Source organism: Phoca vitulina, unplaced genomic scaffold, assembly GCF_004348235.1.
Source record: "Phoca vitulina isolate PV1807 unplaced genomic scaffold, GSC_HSeal_1.0 scaffold9, whole genome shotgun sequence".
In the NCBI taxonomy this organism is placed as follows: domain Eukaryota; kingdom Metazoa; phylum Chordata; class Mammalia; order Carnivora; family Phocidae; genus Phoca; species Phoca vitulina.
This window is the reverse complement of record NW_022589712.1, coordinates 45,272,954-45,294,225: the sequence shown is the minus strand read 5'-3', so window position 1 is coordinate 45,294,225 and position 21,272 is coordinate 45,272,954. Positions and strand designations below refer to the sequence as shown.

Genomic DNA, 21,272 nt, shown 5'->3' with positions numbered 1-21,272 from the left:
GAAATTGCGGAAGACACAAAGAAATGGAAAAACATTCCATGCTCATGGATTGGAAGAACAAATATTGTTAAAATGTCTATGCTACTCAAATCAATCTATACATTCAGTTCAATCCCTATCAAAATGCCATCAGCATTTTTCACAGAGCTAGAATAAACAATCATAAAATTTGTATGGAACCAGAAAAGTCCCTGAATAGCCAAAGTAATGTTGAAAAAAAACAAAAAACAAAGCTGGAGGCATCACAGTTCCAGACTTCAACCTGTATTACAAAGCTGTAATCATCAAGACAGTGTGGTGCGGGCACAAAAACAGACACATAGATCAATGGAACAAAATAGGAACCCAGAAATGGACCCTCAACTCTATGATCAACTAATCTTTGACAAAGCAGGAAAGAATATCCAATGGAAAAAAGACAGTCTCTTCAACAAATGGTGTTGGGAAAATTGAACAGCCACATGCAGAAGAATGAAACTCAACTACTTTCTTACACCATACACAAAAATAAACCCAAAATGGATGAAAGACCTAAATGTGAGACAGGAACCCGTCAAAATCCGAGTAGAGAACACAGGCAGCAACCTCTTTGACCTCAACCACAGCAACTTCTTGCTAGACACGTCTCCAAAGGCAAGGGAAACAAAAGCAAAAATGAACTACTGGAACTTCATCAAGATAAAAAGCTTTTGCACACCAACGGAAACAGTCTACAAAACTAAAATGCAACCTACAGAATGGGAGAAGATATTTGCAAATGTCTTATCAGATAAAGTATCCAAAATCTATAAAGAACTTATCAAACTCAACACCCAAAAAAACAAAAAATCTGGTCAAGAAATGGGCAGAAGACATGAACAGACATTTCTCCAAAGAAGACATACAAATGGCCAAAAGACACATGAAAAAATATTCATCATCACTTGGCATCAGGGAAATACAAATCAAACCACAATGAGATACCACCTCACACTGGTCAGAATGGCTAAAATGAACAACTCAGGAAACATAGCTGTTGGTGAGGATGCAGAGAAAGAGGGACCCTCTTACACTGTTGGTGGGCATGCACACTGGTGTGGCCACTCTGGAAAATAGTATGGAGGCTCCTCAAAAAGTTAAAAATAGAGCTACCCTATGACCCAGCATTGCACTCCTAGGTATCTATCCAAAGGATACAAAAATAGTGATTCGAAGGGGCATATGCACCCCAATGTTTATAGCAGCACTATCAACAATAGCCAAATATGGAAAGAGCCCAGATGTCCATCAACAGATGAATGGATAAAGATGTTTTGTTTTGTTTTTTTAAAGATTTTATTTATTTATTTGACAGAGAAAGACACAGCGAGAGAGGGAACACAAGCTGGGGGAGTGGGCGAGGGAGAAGCAGACTTCCTGCCGAGCAGGGAGCCCAAACGCAGGGCTTGATCCCAGGACCCTGGGATCATGACCTGAGCCAAAGGCAGACGCTTAATGACTGAGCCACCCAGGCGCCCCCTAACCTTAGATTCTTCTTTCTTGAATTGGGGATAATAGCAAGCTGCATTTCCTCTCTCACAGGATGGATGTGAGAGAAAGTAAAGCAAAATATTTATCTGAATTATTGATAGGGTGATGATGATGATATGATGATAATTACAACCCTAAAATACATATAACCTTCCAAAAAGTCCATTCTCTATGCCAGTGTACAAATCCAATATGTCAGTATATCCTCATTAAAATAATATCTCATTCTCATTAGTTTCAAAAGAATAGTTTAATTTTCATTTCGTTCCATGCTTAAACACATAAGATTAAAGAAAGATAGCCTAAATATATTTCTTCCTTTTACAAACAATTTTCCTGTAAAAGAAATGGAACTTGTAACTTGAAGGAAGGGGCTGGCCCAGAATTAAACTATTATTTTCAGTTTTTCTATTTCATTCTTCCTTTATTTCAAAGTGATTCAAATTTATAGTGAGAGAATAAAGTAATGTGATAATCAAAGCCAATGAATTATTGCAATACGTGGATAAAAACTGGTTCAATGGGATATGGTTATGAAATAGTAAGAAAGTCAAAGTAAAGTGAATCTTCATTATTCTAGGATTTAAATATTTCTCCGAAGAATGAGAAAATAACCCCCTCTCCATCTTCTGGGGGTAATTACCTCTCCTTAAAGAAGCAGTATTAACATTAGTGTATCTCCCATTTTCATTTGCCAAAAGCTTTCTTCCACAGCCCCCTGGAAAAGAACTTGGCTCTGGGCTTTTGTCTTCTACCTTTTCTCAGGAGAAAATATTAAGGACTTAACAGAAGTCAAACAAAGCTAAACGTGTACCGATTTTTTGTGGTGAAAGGAGGAGAGAGTTGATGTGTCATATTCAATTGTTGATTTTGATGTCCAGGATACTTCCTTAGAAAGCAAAATGTTAGTCTCTTAAGTTAGCACTCTGCTATGTTCACATTCCTCATAAAGAAGTTCTGTCTCACAGAAAACTTGAAATTGATTATTTCAGTAACATATTCAGTAAAGTTGGATACAACTGTGTAATTTACCTTATTTCTCAAGTAAGAAAAATGGCTGGGAGAAAAATACTGATGGTCATGGCTTCAGACATGTTGAGGATAGAATCTTTATATACATGTTATCCTGCTAATAGCTTTTAAAAAAAAAAAGATCCAGAGTTTTTCTGTTTCTGTTATATTTTATGTTGAACTTACTGTTCAAGAATATTTGTTCATTTTGGCTCACTTCATTTAATTGCTAGCTAATATGGTTGATATGATGTGTATTTAATACACAGAGTTTAATAGAATATGGTTGTGGTAAATAAGAATTCAGGATTTGTCTGTCTTTCTCTTTTCTTCCAAAGAGCACCAGAAATGACTTTTCTGTAACAGATGCCATTCTTTCCCTCTTGTTGAATCCCCAGTCTGGAGATCCTTGTTTTAATAGAAGAGTCATCTGATCTCACCTGGTTATAAAATGCCCAGATTTCTTAACAGATCTTTTCTGCTACCTGGAAGAGAAAATGTTTGCTTTAAGTGAGATAGGAGGTGAAAAACAAATACTCCCCCTTTGCCTCTTAAAACCTTTTTGTATTCATGAAATGTTTCTTTCTTAATGAATATCTTGTTAGGTTTGGTTATCTCATTGACATTTAAATACAAAGACTCGTTTTTATAGATTTTATAAGTTTGCACTTGCTAGCTATATACATTATAATGATGATTGGTTTATAAGGATCATGATAATGTAACCATTTTTAACCTTTTAGTAATAGCTACGCAGAAACCTAAACATTTACTTCAGCAAATGTATAGGAAAGACAGAGGAAAAGATAACTGGTTGAACTCTTAGCCTATATCATTTTGGTGGCTTATCAGAAACCCAAGACCTCAGATATATGATTTTAGAAACTCAGTGTTAGCAATTTACTTTCCAATGCCTTTTTAATGTGTGGCTCAAAATATACCACAGCTAACTGAGCAGTCAAGACCAATGAAATTCACTAATATTGAACGTTTTTCTGTTTACAACATCTTAGGTTTCTCAGGCATCAGACAGGCAGTGTTCCTGCTTCCCAATTTCTAGCACTAATGTTTTCCTCATAAGGATTAACTACTTGGACTTGATGATTCTCACTGGCATTTAATATAAAGTATAATTTTTATGCTAGTGTCATTTTCAAAGTACTCAGTACTTCTAAATGATGTTTTACTTGTGAGATTTTTGAAATAAGGATTATTGCCCAGCATCTGCATGTGGAATGAGTATCATAACATGGCATATATCATAACGTTTCACTTGTAATATTTCTGGTAATGTTTCCTTGGAAGAAATTTGGGAAGAAGATATCTGAAGGCTAGCTTTTGAGAAATTTAAAGATGTCACAATGTCTCCCCATCAATAAAGTATGCATTTTATGTTCTCTCTCCCAATTTCCCTTGTGGCTGTGCATGCACGTGTGTGAGAGTGTATGTGTGTGTGTGTGTGTGTGTGTGAGAGAGAGAGAGAGAGAGAGATGATTATCATATGGAAAAAGCTGCCACATTGTGTATATTAAAATCCTTATTTATCTAAGCATTCAAAAATTATTCTTAGTAACTCTCTTATTACTGGGGCCAAGAAGATTATTAGTTCTCATTTACCAGTTACATGATGCTCTGAGTAGAGCCTGAGAGACTTTTAAATTAAAAAAAAGGCAATTAGATGAGCATGCCTATTTTATGTGTTAACTTTTGTACAGAGAATGTTAAAATTAAACTCACTAGTTAGATCTCTGAAGATGATTTATAAAACTTCTAAATGTATCTTGACTTAAATTATTGTAAATTTTATGGAGAAAAACATCTATACTCTTCATGTTAGGTGCAACCTATCCAGGTGACAAAAGAAATTAAAATCACGAAATTCTAAAAAATAAGTTTTATTATCAATGACTCAAATTTTGATTTGTTTATGTTTATGAATGGCCTTTTGAGATCTGGAAAATAATAAAATTGTTCTTTTTCCCAGAATTACCCCTGGACTACAAATTTTCAAGGTTTTCTTCAAGCAATTCAAAAACAGCTGGCTACTATCCAAACCCTCCATTGATCTTATCAAATAATGAGACACTGACAACCAAATGTCTTTACTGAAAAATTAAGTGAAGAACTATATATGCCGCAAGTCTACTGTAAAAATGTTACCTTTCAAAAAATACTATAAAATGCTTTATAGGAACAAATTCTTAATGATAACTGACCAAGAAATTGATGTTTTTTCCATAGGTCTCCTTTCTGTATAGACCATCTTTATGCCCAACAACTCTCATTACATTAAAATCTCAGTATCTTAGAACTGAAAAGAACCTTAATATTTTCTATACCAATAGTTCTGAGATTAGGATTCATGTGGGGATTAGGAATCACCTGTGTAATATATACATATATTCATACACACACACACACACACACAATTTACACATATGCCTAGACCAGTGGTTCTCAAAGTGTAGTCCCCAAACCACTAGCACAGCATCACCTGAGAATCTGATAGAAATACAAATTTGCAGGCCCCACGCAAGGCCTGCAGAATCAGAAATGTCGGGGATGCAACCCAGCACCCTGTGTTTTAGTATTAGTGGATTCATATACTAAAGTTCAAGAATCACTAGCTAGACCATAACCTCCAGAGATTGGTTTAATTGGTCTGGAAATATAGATGAGCACTGACATCTTTTACCTGCCCCAGGAAAAGTGCAGCCAGAATTGAGAATAAGTGATCTCTATCTGTTCCTTCCACTTAAAACCAAAAATACTGAGTCTAGTGAGAATAGGCTATCCAGGCTATCAGGTTTTATGCTATTCTTAAGTTTTCCAAAACAAGGAGCTAAAGAGGATTTCTTGTGAGACCACACAGCCAGTATGGGACAGAAATGAGATGAGAAGCCAACTATTTCAACCTCTAATGTTACTCATAAGGGTTTTTCCCCCCCAATAATGTTAAAGGCTATATAATTAATTTTCATTCACTTTAAGGTATATATTCTCAATGGGACAAAAATTGGTTCTTGGGGTAAAAAAAATATTAAATAATGCAATGAATTGTGCCCCTCCAAAGCTCAACCCTACCCAGTAAATCTTACTCTTTAGCATTAATTTCTCTCATTAGGGAAAAACAGAATTTAAAGTTAAATTTATTAATTAAATTTAATTTGGTTGAATTTAATTTTTCTCGGGGGGGGGTAGTAATGAAAAAAAGATTGGGAAAAATGCTTTAAGAGATTTCATAGTTATATTACAATCCAGGATTATTGTGTTCCATGTGCTTCGTATAGTCCTCGAATAGTAGCTACTTGTGGCAAGATGTCTGGAGCCAGATGTTTACAATAAATTCCTGGCTACTCTTTATGTTATAATTTCGCTCTGTCCATCATGGACAGTGTCAGAAAACACAATGGTCACTATCATTATTTTACCTGGATTGTAGCAGAGAACTTAACATATTGATGCATGCAATGAAAAGATAAATATTTCATTAAATTTTTAAATGCTCAAATAATCCCAAATGTATCGTGGGAATGAGTATCTCAGGGTGGGTAAACAGTTACTGAAATTTTTTCCTCAGTGTCAGTAGCTCTGTTTGATATCTACTAGTAAGTATATGGTAATGTATTTAAAATTGATTTCCAAAATCTGATTGGAATATGATAACGAACACACAGTCAGCTTAGGGCTAAGTGAAAGATGCTGTCTGACGTATACAAATAGATATTTAATTTCTTTAAGAATAAAGCTATTTTCCCTTATGTGGATTTATTTTGTCAATGGGAAAGGAGAATGTATCTTTTTTTCTTTTTTAAAGATTTTATTTATTTATTTGAAAGAGAGAGACACAACGAGAGAGGGAACACAAGCGGGGGGAGTGGGAGAGGGAGAAGCAGGCTTCCCGCAGAGCAGGGAGCCCTATGTGGGGCTCGATCCCAGGACCCTGGGACCACGACCTGAGCTGAAGGCAGACGCTTAACGCCTGAGCCACCCAGGTGCCCCAAGAATGTATCTTTAAATGCTTATAAACTACTATTATTAATATGAAAAATGAGAACCCCAAAATATGTTAATTGCACTTTTTTGGTCACTAAGGATTGAAAAAAAATGGAACTCAAATCAGAAGTTCCCTCCTACTTTTCCCCGTACTTCCCTCAGGGATCTGAACAAGCTACCGTATATATTTAATCTGACCTCAGTTTTTTCCATCTTGTCAAAAGACAAAGTTAGAGTTTTATTTCCGAGTTTCCTAATACCCTTCTAGCAGAGTCAGTTCTTCTAAAGAATGTTGTTTTTCTGTTGGATAATTAGACTTTTAAGTTTTTTTATTTCATTTTTTCTAAAAAGTGCCAGTGTTTCTAATTGGATATGAAAAGTAAAAATAATTTAAAAATGGCACTATAAAAGTTAAAAAGATATTAGAGAAGAAAAGCTATATATTCTTTAATAAAGTTAAATGAAGCAAGAAAGCAGGAAAATTGTGTAAATGGACGGAGGACTTAAGTTTAATATTAGCATACAGGCAGACATTCATCATCTGAAAGGTAACTACAAATAAATGCAAGAGATTTTAGATTTTCTTTGCTGGCCACTGTTGGTCTCATCAGCAGAGGTAAGATCTGAATGTCACAGTGGTAACAGTTTGTCAGAATTTGGTTTTTGGAATCTTGAGGTAGAGAAACTTCAGTTAAACCATGAATTGCAATCTAAAATCAACTAAAGTTTACTCTTGAAATTCATGGGTCTGAACTGCACGGGTCCGCTTATATGCAAATATTTCTCGATACAGTACTGTAAATGTATTTTCCTTATGATTTTAACATTTTCTTTTTTCTAGCTTACTTTATTATAAAAATATAGCATATAATACATATACAAAGTATGTGTTAATGTTATCGGTAAGGGCTCCAGTTAACAGTAGGGTATTAGTAGTCAAGTTTGGCAGGGGAGTCAAACATTACACATGGATTTTTGACTATGTATAGGGGAGGGGGCCTTAATCCCCATATTGTTCAAGGGTCATCTATACTTCTGAGTTTTTTAAACTTGAAATCAGGTATTATTTCCCCACCAATTTTCATATCCAACAACTTTAAATACATGTATTTAAAGCAAAAAAAAAAAAAAAATATATATATATATATATATATACACACACACACATATGTATATATACACACTCATACATGTATACACACACATTTATTGAACTGGTTTGAATGAAAAATCTATATGATTATTGTATATAACAAACCAGCATAAAATAGAATGTCACACTCTCTTTGGTTATAATAACCTTGACTATATTAGAATCACATGGATAGCTTTTTCTTAAATGTGATGTTACAGTAACATTCCCTTACCTCTTCTCAGTCTTGAGAAGAAGGTTACCATAAGAGTTGACTTCCAGATTAGTGCAAGACTGGGATATATTCAAGAGTTAACTCACCCACTGTGCTGCCCATGAAAATCCTTGGGCATGGTCCAGTCCACATAGGGTGAATTCAAAAAGGTATCTCTTGTTGGTCTCTAGAAATAATGGCAAAAAAATAATGGCTGTAAGTGCTAACTCTTCACCAGGCTACTTCATGTTCCTTATTTATCCCCTACAGCATCCCTATGAGGTGTGTATAATTATTAAAATTTTACAGATAAGGACATTGAAATTCATAGAGGTTAAATAACATCCTTGCTCAAAATTGTACTGTTACTAAGGAACAGAGTCTATACATGAGCCCAAGTTTCACCCCAAAATTCATGCCCTTAGTTGACTGACACATGAAAGTCTTCCAACATTGGAAAAGATTGGGGCAAATTCTCAGTCTAAAACCACACTTCAATTTAACAGTCACACCATGCTAGGACATGTGAGGGATTAGAAATACACAGGCTCTGTCCTAAAGTAACAATTTAGTAAAAAATATTAAAGCAAAGATCTACAACATAGAACTTACCTGGAAGAGTAAAATAGAGAACCAAGAACCATGGGAGTCCTAAAACATATAATGAAGTCTACTCTTCTTGGAAGCCACATAAACTAAAGTTATTAGTAAGCAGGTCTACTCTTTCTTCATATTCAGGTTCAAACATTCACCTTGCATACTTAGCAAATTTCCCCTTTGATGCTGAGGAAACCAAAATGGAAAAGGAATAATGAAAACCGATCCAAGTAAACTTAATGGGAGATGGGATATCTGGGCCTATTGAGAGAATTTGGGTCATTAATTAGAATGACAACTACAATATCACATAGACTGCTTGGCAGTCAGGTTCTTATACCATGCACCTGTTCTCAGAGTCTTAAAAAAAAGACTTTATTTTACTTTATCGGTGCTTTGGCCTTGGCACTTTCTTGGTAAAGATTAAAGCTTAATAAAGTTTAATAAAGAGAAGAATGGGGCACCTGGCTGGCTCACAGTCGGTAGAGCAGAAGACTCTTGATCTTGGGTGTGAGTTTAGCCTCACATTGGGGGGTAGATTGTACTGAAAAAAAAAAAAAAATTTAAAAAATTAATTAAAATAAATTATTAAGTGCCTATTAAAAGCAATCATGTTGAATCAATTAAAAAATACTCAAATTCTCTAAATTTAATACAAATGTCAACACTTTTTATAGTTCCTAGCAACTAAATTTCATAAATATAATATTTAAAGTCCTTTTGGTACATTTACTCCCTTTGATGAAGGCAACAAACTGCTAATTTCATTCATTTTTGCAGCAATTATCAAGATTGGGGCGCCTGGGTGGCTCAGTCGTTAAGCATCTGCCTTCGGCTCGGGTCATGATCCCAGGGTCCTGGGATCGAGCCCCGCATCGGGCTCCCTGCTCTGCGGGAAGCCTGCTTCTCCCTCTCCCACTCCCCCTGCTTGTGTTCCCTCTCTCGCTGTGTCTCTCTCTGTCAAATGGATGAATAAAATCTTTAAAAAAAAAAAAAATTGCATTTGTAAATTTCAGTAGTGTTTTAATCTGTGACTGTATGGAACCCTGTATTAAGTGGTTAAAAAAAAGTACCCCTTTCAAAGACCAATCATGAATGAATGAAGAATAACTTCAACTGAGTCCTGATTATTCACATAAATACGATTTTTGTTTTATGACAAATTTAGTACAGATGTTTATAATAATGGAAGATACTGTAAGCTTGAAATAAAAAAATTCACGTCTCTGTGACTTGCATCTTAGGCACATTTACTTCAACTTTCTGAGCCTGTTTTCTCAACTATTTAAATGGAGATAGTAAGACCTGTGTCAGGACTATGAAAGTAACATGAGAACACAAACGGATGTGCGGGACATACCTCAGATTTCTGGAGATTGTCAAACCAGAGACGGTATCTCTGACGCAAATCAGATATCCAAGGCTCAAACTGTGACTGTGGAGCAGGGGATTCAGTAAGAATACAGGTAATTTTTGTTTGTTTTTATGATAAACACTGATTACAGAAACTGGAGTCAACTAGAGATAAAGGAGAAGCAATAGCAGCAACAGGAGTGGTGGGGAGAAGGGACCCTGAGTAAGGAAGGTTAGAGAAGCCTTTTGTCAGTCTGGTCTAAGCTGAATACCCAGAAATGGAAAAGAATGCCCAAGGAGATTCTGTTATGTGGGCACCAGGGAAATTATGATGACCCTACTAACGGCAATATGGCCTGAGCAGACCAAATGATACTTCTTTGGTGAACAGAGGACAAGAGAACCTCGGAACTGATTTGAAGGTCTGCATAAGGAATTATTTGGGTCTAGAATTGAGAAAGAAAAACAAGACAATGAAAAGAAATGGAACAGGGATATAGGAGTACACCAACTGACTAGTAAAGTGAAACCTACATGTCTAATTGAGTCTAATTTTATTAAACAGAACAGAAACCATGGTACTCTAACAAACAAGGGGCACCAACCTACTAGAAAAATGAATACTATTGGTTAAAGCTGATAATAAACCAAGGGCAACAAAAATGACATTTTTCTGACCATGTCCAGAAAAGGATAAGAGAAAATGCTTGAAACAAGTGGTTGATGCAGAAAAAAATCAATCACTAAATTGAAAAGGTAAAATGAACACTATAAGGAAAATTTAGGATTAAGTTGGGTGTAGAGTTTGCAAAGAAAACCTAGCTCTCTAAAACTTAAAGTTCTCCAGGCCTAGAAAAAATTATACTTAAGTAAAACTTCCAAGTATGGATGGCATCAAGAGTCAGCAGGTCTGTTTAATAATAATTTGGGGCCATTTATGTAAAATTTTTGTTTAGATGGCTAAAAATACCATTCCTTTTCACAGGTCTTGCAATATCCATAGCTCCCTCAACTCCAGAGATTGCAGAAGTATTTAGCTTCCAAACCTTCATGTGACAACTGCTGAACAGCAAAACATTATTGGTAATTAGATTGAGATGTCTGAGATCATTTGTTTCTAGACACTGTGTCAGTCACAATTTTGTTATTCTTTTTAAAGCAACACACTTGTAGGAAAAGAAATTAAGCACTTACAGAATACACAAAGATTAATTTCTTCCAAAAGTCTATCTTAAGCTCACTGAGAAAAGAAGATCAGTTAACATAAATGTAGTAAACAAGAATGGTGCATTAAGAATAGTTTTCCACTGGGGCACCTGGGTGGCTCAGTCGTTAAGCGGCTGCCTTCGGCTCAAGTCATGATCCCAGGGTCCTGGGATGGAGCCCCACATCAGGCTCCTTGCTCAGCAGGAAGCCTGCTTCTCCCTCTCCCACTCGCCCTGCTTGTGTTCCCTCTCTCACTGTATTTCTCACTGTACCTCTCACTGTCAAATAAATAAATAAAAATCTTTATAAAAGAAAAAAGTTTTCCACTAAGTGAAATAAGTCAGAGAAAGACAAATACCATTATGATTTCATTCATATGTGGAATTTAAGAAACAAAACAAGGAAAGGGGGGAAAAGACAAATCAAGAAACAATACTCTTAATTACAGAGAACAAACTGATGGCTACCAGAGAGGAGGGAGTGAGGGGATGGGTTAAATGGGTAATAGGGATTAAGGAGTGCACTTGCTAAGATGAGTACAGGGTGATGTATGAAACTGTTGAATCACTATATTGTAGACCTGAAGCTAATATAACACTGTATGTTAATTAACTGGAATTAAAATAAAAACTTAAAAAGCCAAAAATGTTTTCTACTAAAAACAGTATTTTAAGTAAGTGACTAAAATCAAGAAATGGTGCTTCAATTACCTTCAATAACTGCACTGGCTGAATAGGAAAAATTATGTTCATGAGCATGCAGTTAGTTAGGCTTCTTATTTACCCTTTTCCAAGAAAAAAATGTCTTAGAAATTTGGTGGCTTTTTTTTTTGAAGCTTCAGGAAAATGCTTACTGTGACAATTTGATAACTTTAATGAATTCCCAACCTTTTATTAGCCTAGACAACACAGAACTTTATTTTTATTTTTTGGTGAAAACAAGAAATACAGCAGAGTGACAGACTTTATTTTTCCTTTGAGCACATAGAAGAAGACTAAAGTACTTAATGATCCTTGTTTAGTTTGACAGAGCAATTCTACAAGTACTTACACTGGTTAGGAACATAAAATGTCAAGTACAACATTATTATTAGGGCAAGAAATATCAAGACAATAGAGTTACGTTTTTCTTTTTGAGATTACTTTCACAAGACAAAGCAACAATTTGCAAAATTTCAAAGATCACATTCAAATTATATTTCTTAGAACTATATATACAGACAGGCCAGAAGGAGCTGATAATATAAATGAATATTCACAGGTTTCATACTGCACGGAACAAGTTTGATATTTTTGCACACATTCTCAATTACAAGCAAAAAGCAGGCCTGTAAATGTCAATTTTGCCAGCAAGCAAAAACAGAGAAAGGAATTAATAGGATTTTGCTCAAATACAGTGAAATAAGGAGCATATACCATTAATCTTCCACATAGAAAAGAACACTCCTATAATAATAGAGAGAAAACATCCAGACTTGCATTTTTGTGTATAAAAATCTACTGGTGAATTCAAGGGAATTAGGGAAAACTACTCCAAGCATCCTCTTTAAACATCAACCACTTTGATTCTCCCACCTCTCCTGGGAAAAGCTTCAGGGACTCTCCCCACCATCCCCAACCCTGCAGGGTTCCATCCAGTCTTCCCTGTGCCTTTCCAAGACTACTCCACAGCAGGTTCATTTCTGTTTCTGGGCTTTCAGGTTCCTCAGCCCACAGCATCCTCCCCACTTGCTGTGCCCAGACCTCCCAAACACATTTAGAGCTTAGAGCAAGGCCTTCAAAAAAAAAGGAGAAAGGCAGTCATTACTAGCACTATATACCACCCAAGTAAGAGAGCCCTGACGGCACTGCTGTCCCACCTACTGGAACCTGTCCTGGAAATCCAGACACCACACATCCCCATACCGCCCCAGGAGGGAAGCCTGGCATCTCCCACAGTGTAGACTGCAGCCTGCTCCCTGTTTTGGGGAGAGAAGCAGGGAAGGAAATGCGGAAGTGGAGGAGGGAGAGCCAGGAAGGCCAGGCCATAGGATGGAGGCCACGGGGACATCAAAGCAGTAATAAAATAGAGGACAGAGGTGACCCTCAAAATGCTGCCCTGGGGTTATTTCTAAGTGATCCAAGGCCACCCCCCCCCCAAATTTCCATGTTTAAAAAAGTAGAGTGAAACTAAGTTTTGGTTGCTTTAGACCACACCCTACTCTGGGTCTGCCTTAAATCCATCACTGTGAGGCCCCCTGTCTTTCCCCTCTGCTTCTCAAACTAAACTCAAGAAACACAGGTTTTGGAAAGTGGACAGGGAAAAAGGGTGGGGTCATCAAAGTTGGCCCAAAAGAACACTGCTCCTAACTAAACAACCTACAGGTCTCCTTTCAGACCCTACTAAAAAGGAAGTAGGGGGGAGGCATGAGGGCAGAAGAGCACAATTAAGAGATCTGGAGTCTATTGTACAGTACCTTTCTCCCTCTGGACACAAGGTGAGAGCAAATTAAACAAAAAGCCTGCTTTTGCCAGTTTAGTTTTCTGTTTCTGAGCTGTAACTGTTTCAGAGAGAGAGGGAGGAAGGGTGGGAGAGGGAAGCAGAGAGAACAAGGTGGTGGGGGGAGGGAAGAGAAAGATAGAGACAGATACCCAAGAGGCCCCACAGACCAGAAACACCTCTCCCTCAGTGCCCCCACCCTAGCAACTTTATCCTGTCATTCTGAGAATGAGTGCAAGAGTTAGGAGGGGGATACCTAACAAAGTTGCCCAAATAAAGGGTGTTTGTTGGCTACAGCTCAGAAAGCCTAACTGCTGGAAGTGAACCATTACCAGCCTTGCTTTGGGCACTATCATGTATGACTGCCCAACCTGCCCAACAGCCAGTTGGGTTTATAGGTAACTATTTGATGGGGTAGGGGGTCTGAGGGGAAGTTCCCTATGTGCTGCCGGGGATCTTAAGTCCACAGATAGTTGCTGAGGAAGCAGGCAGTGGTGCCTATGCAAAGCTGACCCAGAAGGCCGAGAGCAGGTTTGGGTGGGCCATAGCACAGACCGTCGTACTCACCAGTACCTGTTCACAAAGCAGAGTGCCCAAAGGCAAAAGAAGACCAATGCAGTAACAGTGAACACCTCTCATCTGTTACCTCATTCATGCCTAGTAGCCCCCACCAGCCCCCTTATTCTGCCAGATAACCAGCTGGGTGGATGGCACAGGCCAGGAAGGCAGCTAGGAGCCAGTCAGTGGTAGCCAGAATGTCCAGTTTGGGTTGACGGCTGGCATCATCTAGATCAGCTTCATCTTGCAGCAGTGAAATTCAAAGAACTTGACATACAGTACATGGGTATCAGGAGGACAGTCAGCATTAAGTATGAAGCCCAGCTAGTTATTTGCAAAGGTATTTCAAGCTTCTTTGTGGTAGATAACCACTTAAAAAACTGGGAAAAAGACCATGGTCACAGGGCCCAAGGCATGCAAAGGAAGGCAGTGCCTATCTATCTACAGCATCATGTGCATGGCACAGAAGCAGTGCAAGGCCATGCACTTGGAACATGTAACAGGATACAGAAGAGCATGAAGGTCCAGAGGAAGAAGAACACAAGCGTGTAAGAGTCAACCTTGCAACTGATTGTTGAAGATTTAGAAGAACCAAAGAAAATACTCCAGTGTGAAGAGAAAGCAGATAGAAGACTGCATGCTGTTGGCTAAGCACAGGTTCAAGGGGAGGTGGTGAGGAGACTTGTGCAGGAGCTTCTCACAAGGTCATCAGTTAGCCAGACTGGAACCTGAAGGACCTGGGGCTCTCCACTGGCTGCCTTGCTGGGTCTCGAATGCCACGGCGAGGCCCTTCACCCATCAGGTAGTATTGTAGGGGATTGGGCCACAGTTCTGCTTTGATAATCTCCGCAATCCTGTCGAATTCTAGAAGGCTGTGGTCTGAGAACCAGTTAAAGAAACTGGGTATAGTGTTTCCTTCCCGATTCCTGTGGATATGGGACTGGGGGTCTTGGCCCCTGTGCCAGCGGATTGGAGTGGAAAGAGACACCACCCTGCCAGAGGATCTGCGCTCATATTCTTTGACGAGGCCCTCATTTCGGAAGTAGGGGTTGCTCTGAAAGATGAACTTGAATTTGCAGCCTGCTCTGGGGTGTTTGAGCTCCTCCACCTCCAAATTGATCATGTACCTCATCATGTCTTCATCTTGGCCACTGATCATAGGTGACAGCTGGGGGTGGTTCCGAAAGGCAGTGACCCAGAAACCTGGGATATTTTGGATAATGAAACTTCTGCGCTGCATATGAAGCCTTCGCATGCGGCCAAACTTGCGCTCCAGCTGAAGGAAGGCCCTGTCAGCCTGGGCATTTACATTTGACAGCTCCTGATCGATGGCCTCCAGAGAATCCATGCAGTTATTGATCTTCGGGGCCTTGCCCCGTGTCTCCTCTTTCATTCCTCCTACCACCTTTTTTTCCTTCTGCATCACCTTCTTTTCCTCCACCACCTCCTCTGCTCCTCCCTCCTTTTCCGCAGCCGCTGAAACGGCGCACTTTTTTGTCATTTCCTTGGCCTTCGCCCCAGGCATCATCTGAGACCCCAACCCCCCTGCGCCACAGGCTTCTAGAGCTTTCTCCCCAGCGGGGCCCTGCGGCTCTCTACGAGGACAGCCATCTTCCTGGCTATTGTCGGTCGCCACCGCGGCGGAGACTGAGGCAGGGGCTGCTGCCAAACCTTCCGTGGCAAGAACCTCTTTCTGGCCCGATCTGGTCGCTACACGGCCGCGACTCCCAAAAACTCGAACGCGGAGCACGGGGGCACAACTAGCGGGGTTCTGGGGTGCGCCTCCCTCCGCGGCGGTCTCCAAGCCGCTCTCACCTGTGTCCGCCATCACCGGCGTCGCCTCGGTTTCCTCGCCCGGGCACTGGTTTAGGTCCGGATGTCCCGGGGCATGGTCGCCAGTAGCCAGGTCGCAGTCTTTAGCGACAGGAAGATTGTTGCCCTCATCCAGGCCGCTCATTTTGGTAGAAGGCAGACCTGCAGGAGGAGAGCGTCCCTCGTCCTCCGCAGAAGACGCGCTCCGCCCCAAACCGCCCCTCTTTTCCACTCGGGAGGGATGCTGCTATGGCAACCGGTGACATCACGGCAGCGGCGTCGGCACATCGCGCGAGAATTCGCTGAGCCTTGTGATTGCGACAGTCAAGGGTATGCCTTTGTCTTTGTGTGGTAAGATGTGAGTTTCGTCGGTCTGGGAATGATTTGGTTTACCTGACTGGGTGCAGACCAAATTCAAACATGTGAGAATTGTGTTAATGTGTATTTCTAAGGCTCTGAATGAATTTCTAAGCCACCTACACTGTTAATTTTCTCTTAAAATATTTACCTAAAAGATAAGAAAGGTTAAGTAATTGTTCAAGTCCCTCAGCTCATAGGGCCTTCCGTGGATGGTAAGGTGGACTCAGCAGTTCACATGCCTGCTTTTTTTTAATGTACAGATTCATGACTATTACCAAAAGATTGAGATGAGGAGAGTTTCATCTTTCTTAAGGGAAGTGTTGATTTAAAAACTTAGGAGCTGTGGAAAGGGAGGCTTCTCTCATCCTAACGACATAATGAAGAATTATTTCATGTATTTATGTATGTTGGGCAACCCCTATGAAGCTGTCGGACAATATTACCTCTTCACTTTTAACTAATATAAGTAGCAAATGTATTTTCCTTACTTAGAGTTGACCCACACCTGTGAGCACGCAAATTTAGCCTTTAAGCATTATTGAAAAAGACGTGATCTCAGATTTTAATTTCCAAAATTGTACATATATGTTGCTTATTCTCAGGTCATAATCCTAATCTAAAAGGAGTTCTTGCTTTAATAATGCCTGTGGGCATGAAGACAGCAAATATTTGCCAAAATTTGCCCCTGTGATAATTTACTGCAGGATGGAAGCAATAATCAACTGTTTGGGGCACTGAAACTATTAATTGTCCAAATTGAAATATTTTAAGTAACATTTAAAATGTTAATGTTAAAATATTTACTTAAAATTTCTCTTTTCAAGTTGGCTCATACAATTCATCTAACAGTAATGTCAGTACTGTTCTATGTGTTGTTTTGTTTGCTGGAGTACGGAAAAACTGGTGTTAATCCTTAGATGAATACAAGAATGAAGGAAAACTTAAATTTTGCATATTTTTAACATCTTAAATTCATACTAGAAAAATGTTTATGATTATAACTCTTCGTAATAGAAACTACACTACAGAGCACCCTAGATTATGATCACTTTTAAATTAGGACTCAGAAGAGGATCCAGTGAAAAGTAAGGATGTAGGGGAAACAGATTTACAAAAAAGTAGCAGGTATATTGAGGGAAGTAGTGCAGACCTTGTGCAACTAAGAATGAGGTGCTGATAGACCCTGGCAGACATTACAGAGAAAAAGCCTCTCATGCAGCTTCATAGTTTAGCTCACAAAGATTTACTAGAGAATTTATAAACAATTAAGATATTTTTGTACCCCTAATCAGCCTACTCAAGGACAGACTGTCCAGATTGACTGCTGCAGCTAATCAGATAACCCATAAAAATTGTGCAAACAAGATTCACTCTTCTCAGACTACAATTACCTTTCTCTCCTTTTTTTCCTCTTTTAAAAAACCTATTTTGCCTCTGTGGGGTGAAATCAATCTACTGATTTATCCTCTTTGTAAATAAGTAAACAATGTGCTGTAATTAAGTGACTTTATGACTTTGGGTTATTCTTTGACACTACTCTGCCTTGTTTCCTTTCTTAAGAAATCTTTGCAGTGTGGAAGGATTAATTCGCTAGGATTATAACCTGAGCCAAGAAGCAGACAAGCAGCAAATGTTGAATGAAAGTTCCTTTGCCGTACAAGAAAGAAAGAATTTGCTATTTGCAACAGAAAATTAGGTAACACTGCTACTACCTGTGAACCTTTTTTCTCGTTGCATATACCAAAGTTTTTTAAAAGATTTTTATCTCTACTACTTGAAATATCCCCATCCCTAGCTTTAATTATTCCTGTCAACGGAATCATTTTCCACTAATAATAACCTGCCCATTCTTGAAACTCCATTCAAGCCTACCTCATGTAGATTGCCTTAGGCATTTTAATGCATTTAATTTCATAAACAAGGACCCAGGAATCACAGAGAAGTTAACTCACTCATGCTGAGATATTAATTGCCAAACTGCCTCTTCCCATCTCCTATGCATAACCTTTCCTTATCCCCTTACCCTTCTGATAGTCCTCTGAATTTCTATAGCTCTTATGACCTTCGCCATGCAAATTAGAATTTACCTTCTATCTTTAACTTTCTTGGTGGTTTTATGCAGATCAGTGTACTCATCCCAGCTAGACAGGGATGGCTGCGTAGTGGCTTCTTCCTTGGCATCTACTGTAGGATAGCCTAGTGACTATCTCGTTGAAGATTGCGATGAATTTGATTATTTGATTTAAATGAAAAATTTAAAAGGTTTTACCAAAATGAATAATATGACTGTGCTAGTATTTTATTTTGGGTTGAGTGGATATATATTATAGGTATGAATCATTTTATCTGCATATTAGAATATTAGATTTTGGGTACACAACAAAGCCTGTTCTGTTGGCAATTGGCAATAAGCCTCACTACAGAGAAAAAGATATATCAGTAACACGACCATATGGAAAAATATTTGCAGGAAATGCCATGAAAATCTAGGAGGTAATTTTCATTTGCCACAGGACTAGGACTTTAACAAAAGTTCAAATATAATACAGTCAAATAGAAATGACTTTACTAAAGTGTATAGTAAATACTGGAAAATTTAGGAAATATCCGCTGTTAATCTTGAACAACAAGTTTGTCTTTTCAAAATGATAGGGTTTCTGGTTATATATTCATTATAGCCTACATTTATTTAGTGTCTTCTAAATGTGTTATCTCATTTAATCCTCAGAACAACCCTGTGAGGTAACAATATTATGACCTCCATTTTACATTACCTCAGAAGGAACTCAAGCAAAGAGGAACTGAGTGGTTTATCCACGGTCACACAGCAGTGATAGAGCCATAATCTGAACCCAGGTAATCTGACTCAAGAACCTGCACACTCAGTCCTTATATTGTCTGCAATTCTACACAACATATAAAATGCAAAGGCGCTTTCTTAGAAATAAGACCATATGACCATCCCAATTTAATGTTAAATCTTATCGTCCTATTCCCCTCTGCCCATCCAGAAAGATACTAACAGTTGTTGGGGAAGTGCCCAATCACTAAAAGGAGAAACAAGAATTCATGATCCTGGATTCAATGCCATTAAGTCAACAGTTCTCAATGCATCAGATGTTAACATTCCCTTAGTTCATTTGTTATTTCTTTATTGGTATTGTGTAGACCCAGTCTTATTGGATGAGGGCGAAAGACATGGGCTGCATTTCCATCTCTGCCTTCATGAGCAATGGAAATTTGGGCAAGTGGTTTAACTTTTTTAATCTCAATTTCCACATTTTATAAAATGGGAATCATTAGGGGCATCTGGCTGGCTTAGTCAGCGGAGCATGCGACTTTTGATCTTGGGGCTGTGAGTTCACGCCTTAAGTTGTGTATAGCCTACTTAAAAAAAAAAATGGGAATAGTAAGATCACTCAACCTGTCTTTATCCACTGCTCAGAGTAATGGGTCAATATTGTAATGTGGGTGAACCTTCTTGTAAGTCGCTTTCCTGATGTTGCTTTCCTCCTCCCTCACCCCCATCTCCACCTTTCTTTTTTTCCTTCTTTTCTTTAAAAGTTATTTCATGGACCATTACAGCCAGAAGATACTGAATTTTCAGACAATTTCCCCTAAATGACCCTTAACTTATGGAAGGAGTTACGTACCTATGACTTGAGTCACCTCTCCAGGGCTCCAAAGCCCAGAATTAAGTTGAGCAGCAACAGAAGCTTTCTATGGAAACGTTTCTCTTCCTCAGACAAGACAAAGGCATCGTCAGCAGACAGACCCTGTGTGTCCAGGGCCAGGCAAAATTGCCATTTCCAACAGAAAGCTGTCCTGCTTTTTGGGAAAACAATGGCTGAAGAACAGCTTCCTTCACATTCAAAGAAGATGCTAGTCTAATTGAATTTCTTGCAGGCAAGAATCAAGGGTGGATCTGGCTTTGGTACCAATTCAGTGTGAAGTTTGTTGTTGTGGCCACGAAAATGCACCTCACAGTCTTCCAAATACAAGGAGAGTAATTGTTCAGGAACCTGAATGCTGCACCCTGCATCTATAGCCTCCTTTGCATTCTGGCCATACCTCCTACGAGCTGCTCCAGCCAATGACTGAGTGTGGCTAGGAAACTAAGGCAAGACCATTGCTAGAAGATGTGGGACTCAGCTGACAGCTGACTCTGGCTGGCTCAAAGACTCCCTGTTGGCCTTGCTGAATCTTCCTTGGATGGCACAAGAGACTAGGACACTTCCACCCAACTTTCTCTTGCTCTCTTTTTCATTCAGAATCAGATTTTCTTTCTGGTCAAATGCCTCTTCCATCTTTTTTCTGGCTCCCTCCCCATTTCACTCACTGACACAGTCATTTCCCCTAATAAAATCTTTGCATTTCCCCTAATAAAATCCCCTAATAAAATATTTAATCCCAGCTTGATTTTGCGTTTCAGAGGATCCAGAATAACATATTTAACAGATCATTTAAACCTCTTAGTTCCCATTTTTGTATCTTGTAAATTGGGGGTCGGGGGACAGAGAGAAGAGCTAGAAGCGGGGAAAGATTTAGTGCAGTAAGAAGAAGGTCATGCCTACACTGAATGACATGATGAAGTAGTCAGATGCCTATATCTTAGAATCGCTAGTTCCTTATATATTTTGGAGATTAACCTCTTCAGATAAATGGTTTGCAAATATCTTCTCCCATTCTGTAGGTTCCTTTTCACTTGATTGTTGATAAAATAAAAAGTGTAAGTATTAGAAAGTTTTATGTCAGAGTTTGGCAATTGTTCTCATTCTTAGTGTTAAATGATGATGTATCTTACAAGCAGTGTGGTAGCCATAGAGTTTAGAGTAGATGAAATAAGTTGCTTTCAAAAAATACAGTGTTTAAAACAGCGTGGGGAGGAAGGAGGGCCTGGCTGGCTCAGTTGGTAGAGCATATGACTCTTGTTTGTTTGTTTGTTTGTTTCAAGTTTTTATTTAAATTCTAGTTAGTTGGGATGCCTGGGTGGCTCAGTCAGTTAAGCATCTGCCTTTGGCTCGGGTCATAATCTCAAGGTCCTGG

At 38.8% G+C, this 21,272-nt stretch overlaps 2 protein-coding genes and 1 long non-coding RNA gene across 4 annotated transcripts in view; 2 read left to right on the top strand and 1 right to left on the bottom strand.

Moving 5' to 3' along the window:
- Positions 1 to 6,287, top strand: part of NT5DC1 (5'-nucleotidase domain containing 1) — a 144,383-nt gene extending 138,096 nt beyond the window's left edge. For both annotated transcript variants that reach the window (XM_032408024.1, XM_032408023.1), the window contains exon 12: positions 4,505 to 6,287. In XM_032408024.1, coding sequence (XP_032263915.1) covers positions 4,505 to 4,629 — 125 coding nt within the window. In that variant the 3' untranslated portion in view covers positions 4,630 to 6,287. The remainder of the gene's footprint in view (positions 1 to 4,504) is intronic.
- A 5,601-nt stretch (positions 6,288 to 11,888) lies between these two features.
- Positions 11,889 to 16,111, bottom strand: TSPYL4 (TSPY like 4). Its single transcript, XM_032408022.1, has one exon. It carries the CDS (start codon positions 16,009 to 16,011, stop codon positions 14,767 to 14,769), a length of 1,245 nt encoding a protein of 414 aa, XP_032263913.1. The 5' UTR covers positions 16,012 to 16,111; the 3' UTR covers positions 11,889 to 14,766.
- A 1,489-nt stretch (positions 16,112 to 17,600) lies between these two features.
- LOC116634561 lies at positions 17,601 to 20,891 on the top strand. The gene is made up of 3 exons (XR_004299997.1): positions 17,601 to 17,922; positions 18,955 to 19,082; positions 19,791 to 20,891. It is a non-coding gene; the product is annotated as an uncharacterized LOC116634561 (long non-coding RNA).
- Positions 20,892 to 21,272: the final 381 nt, after the last annotated feature.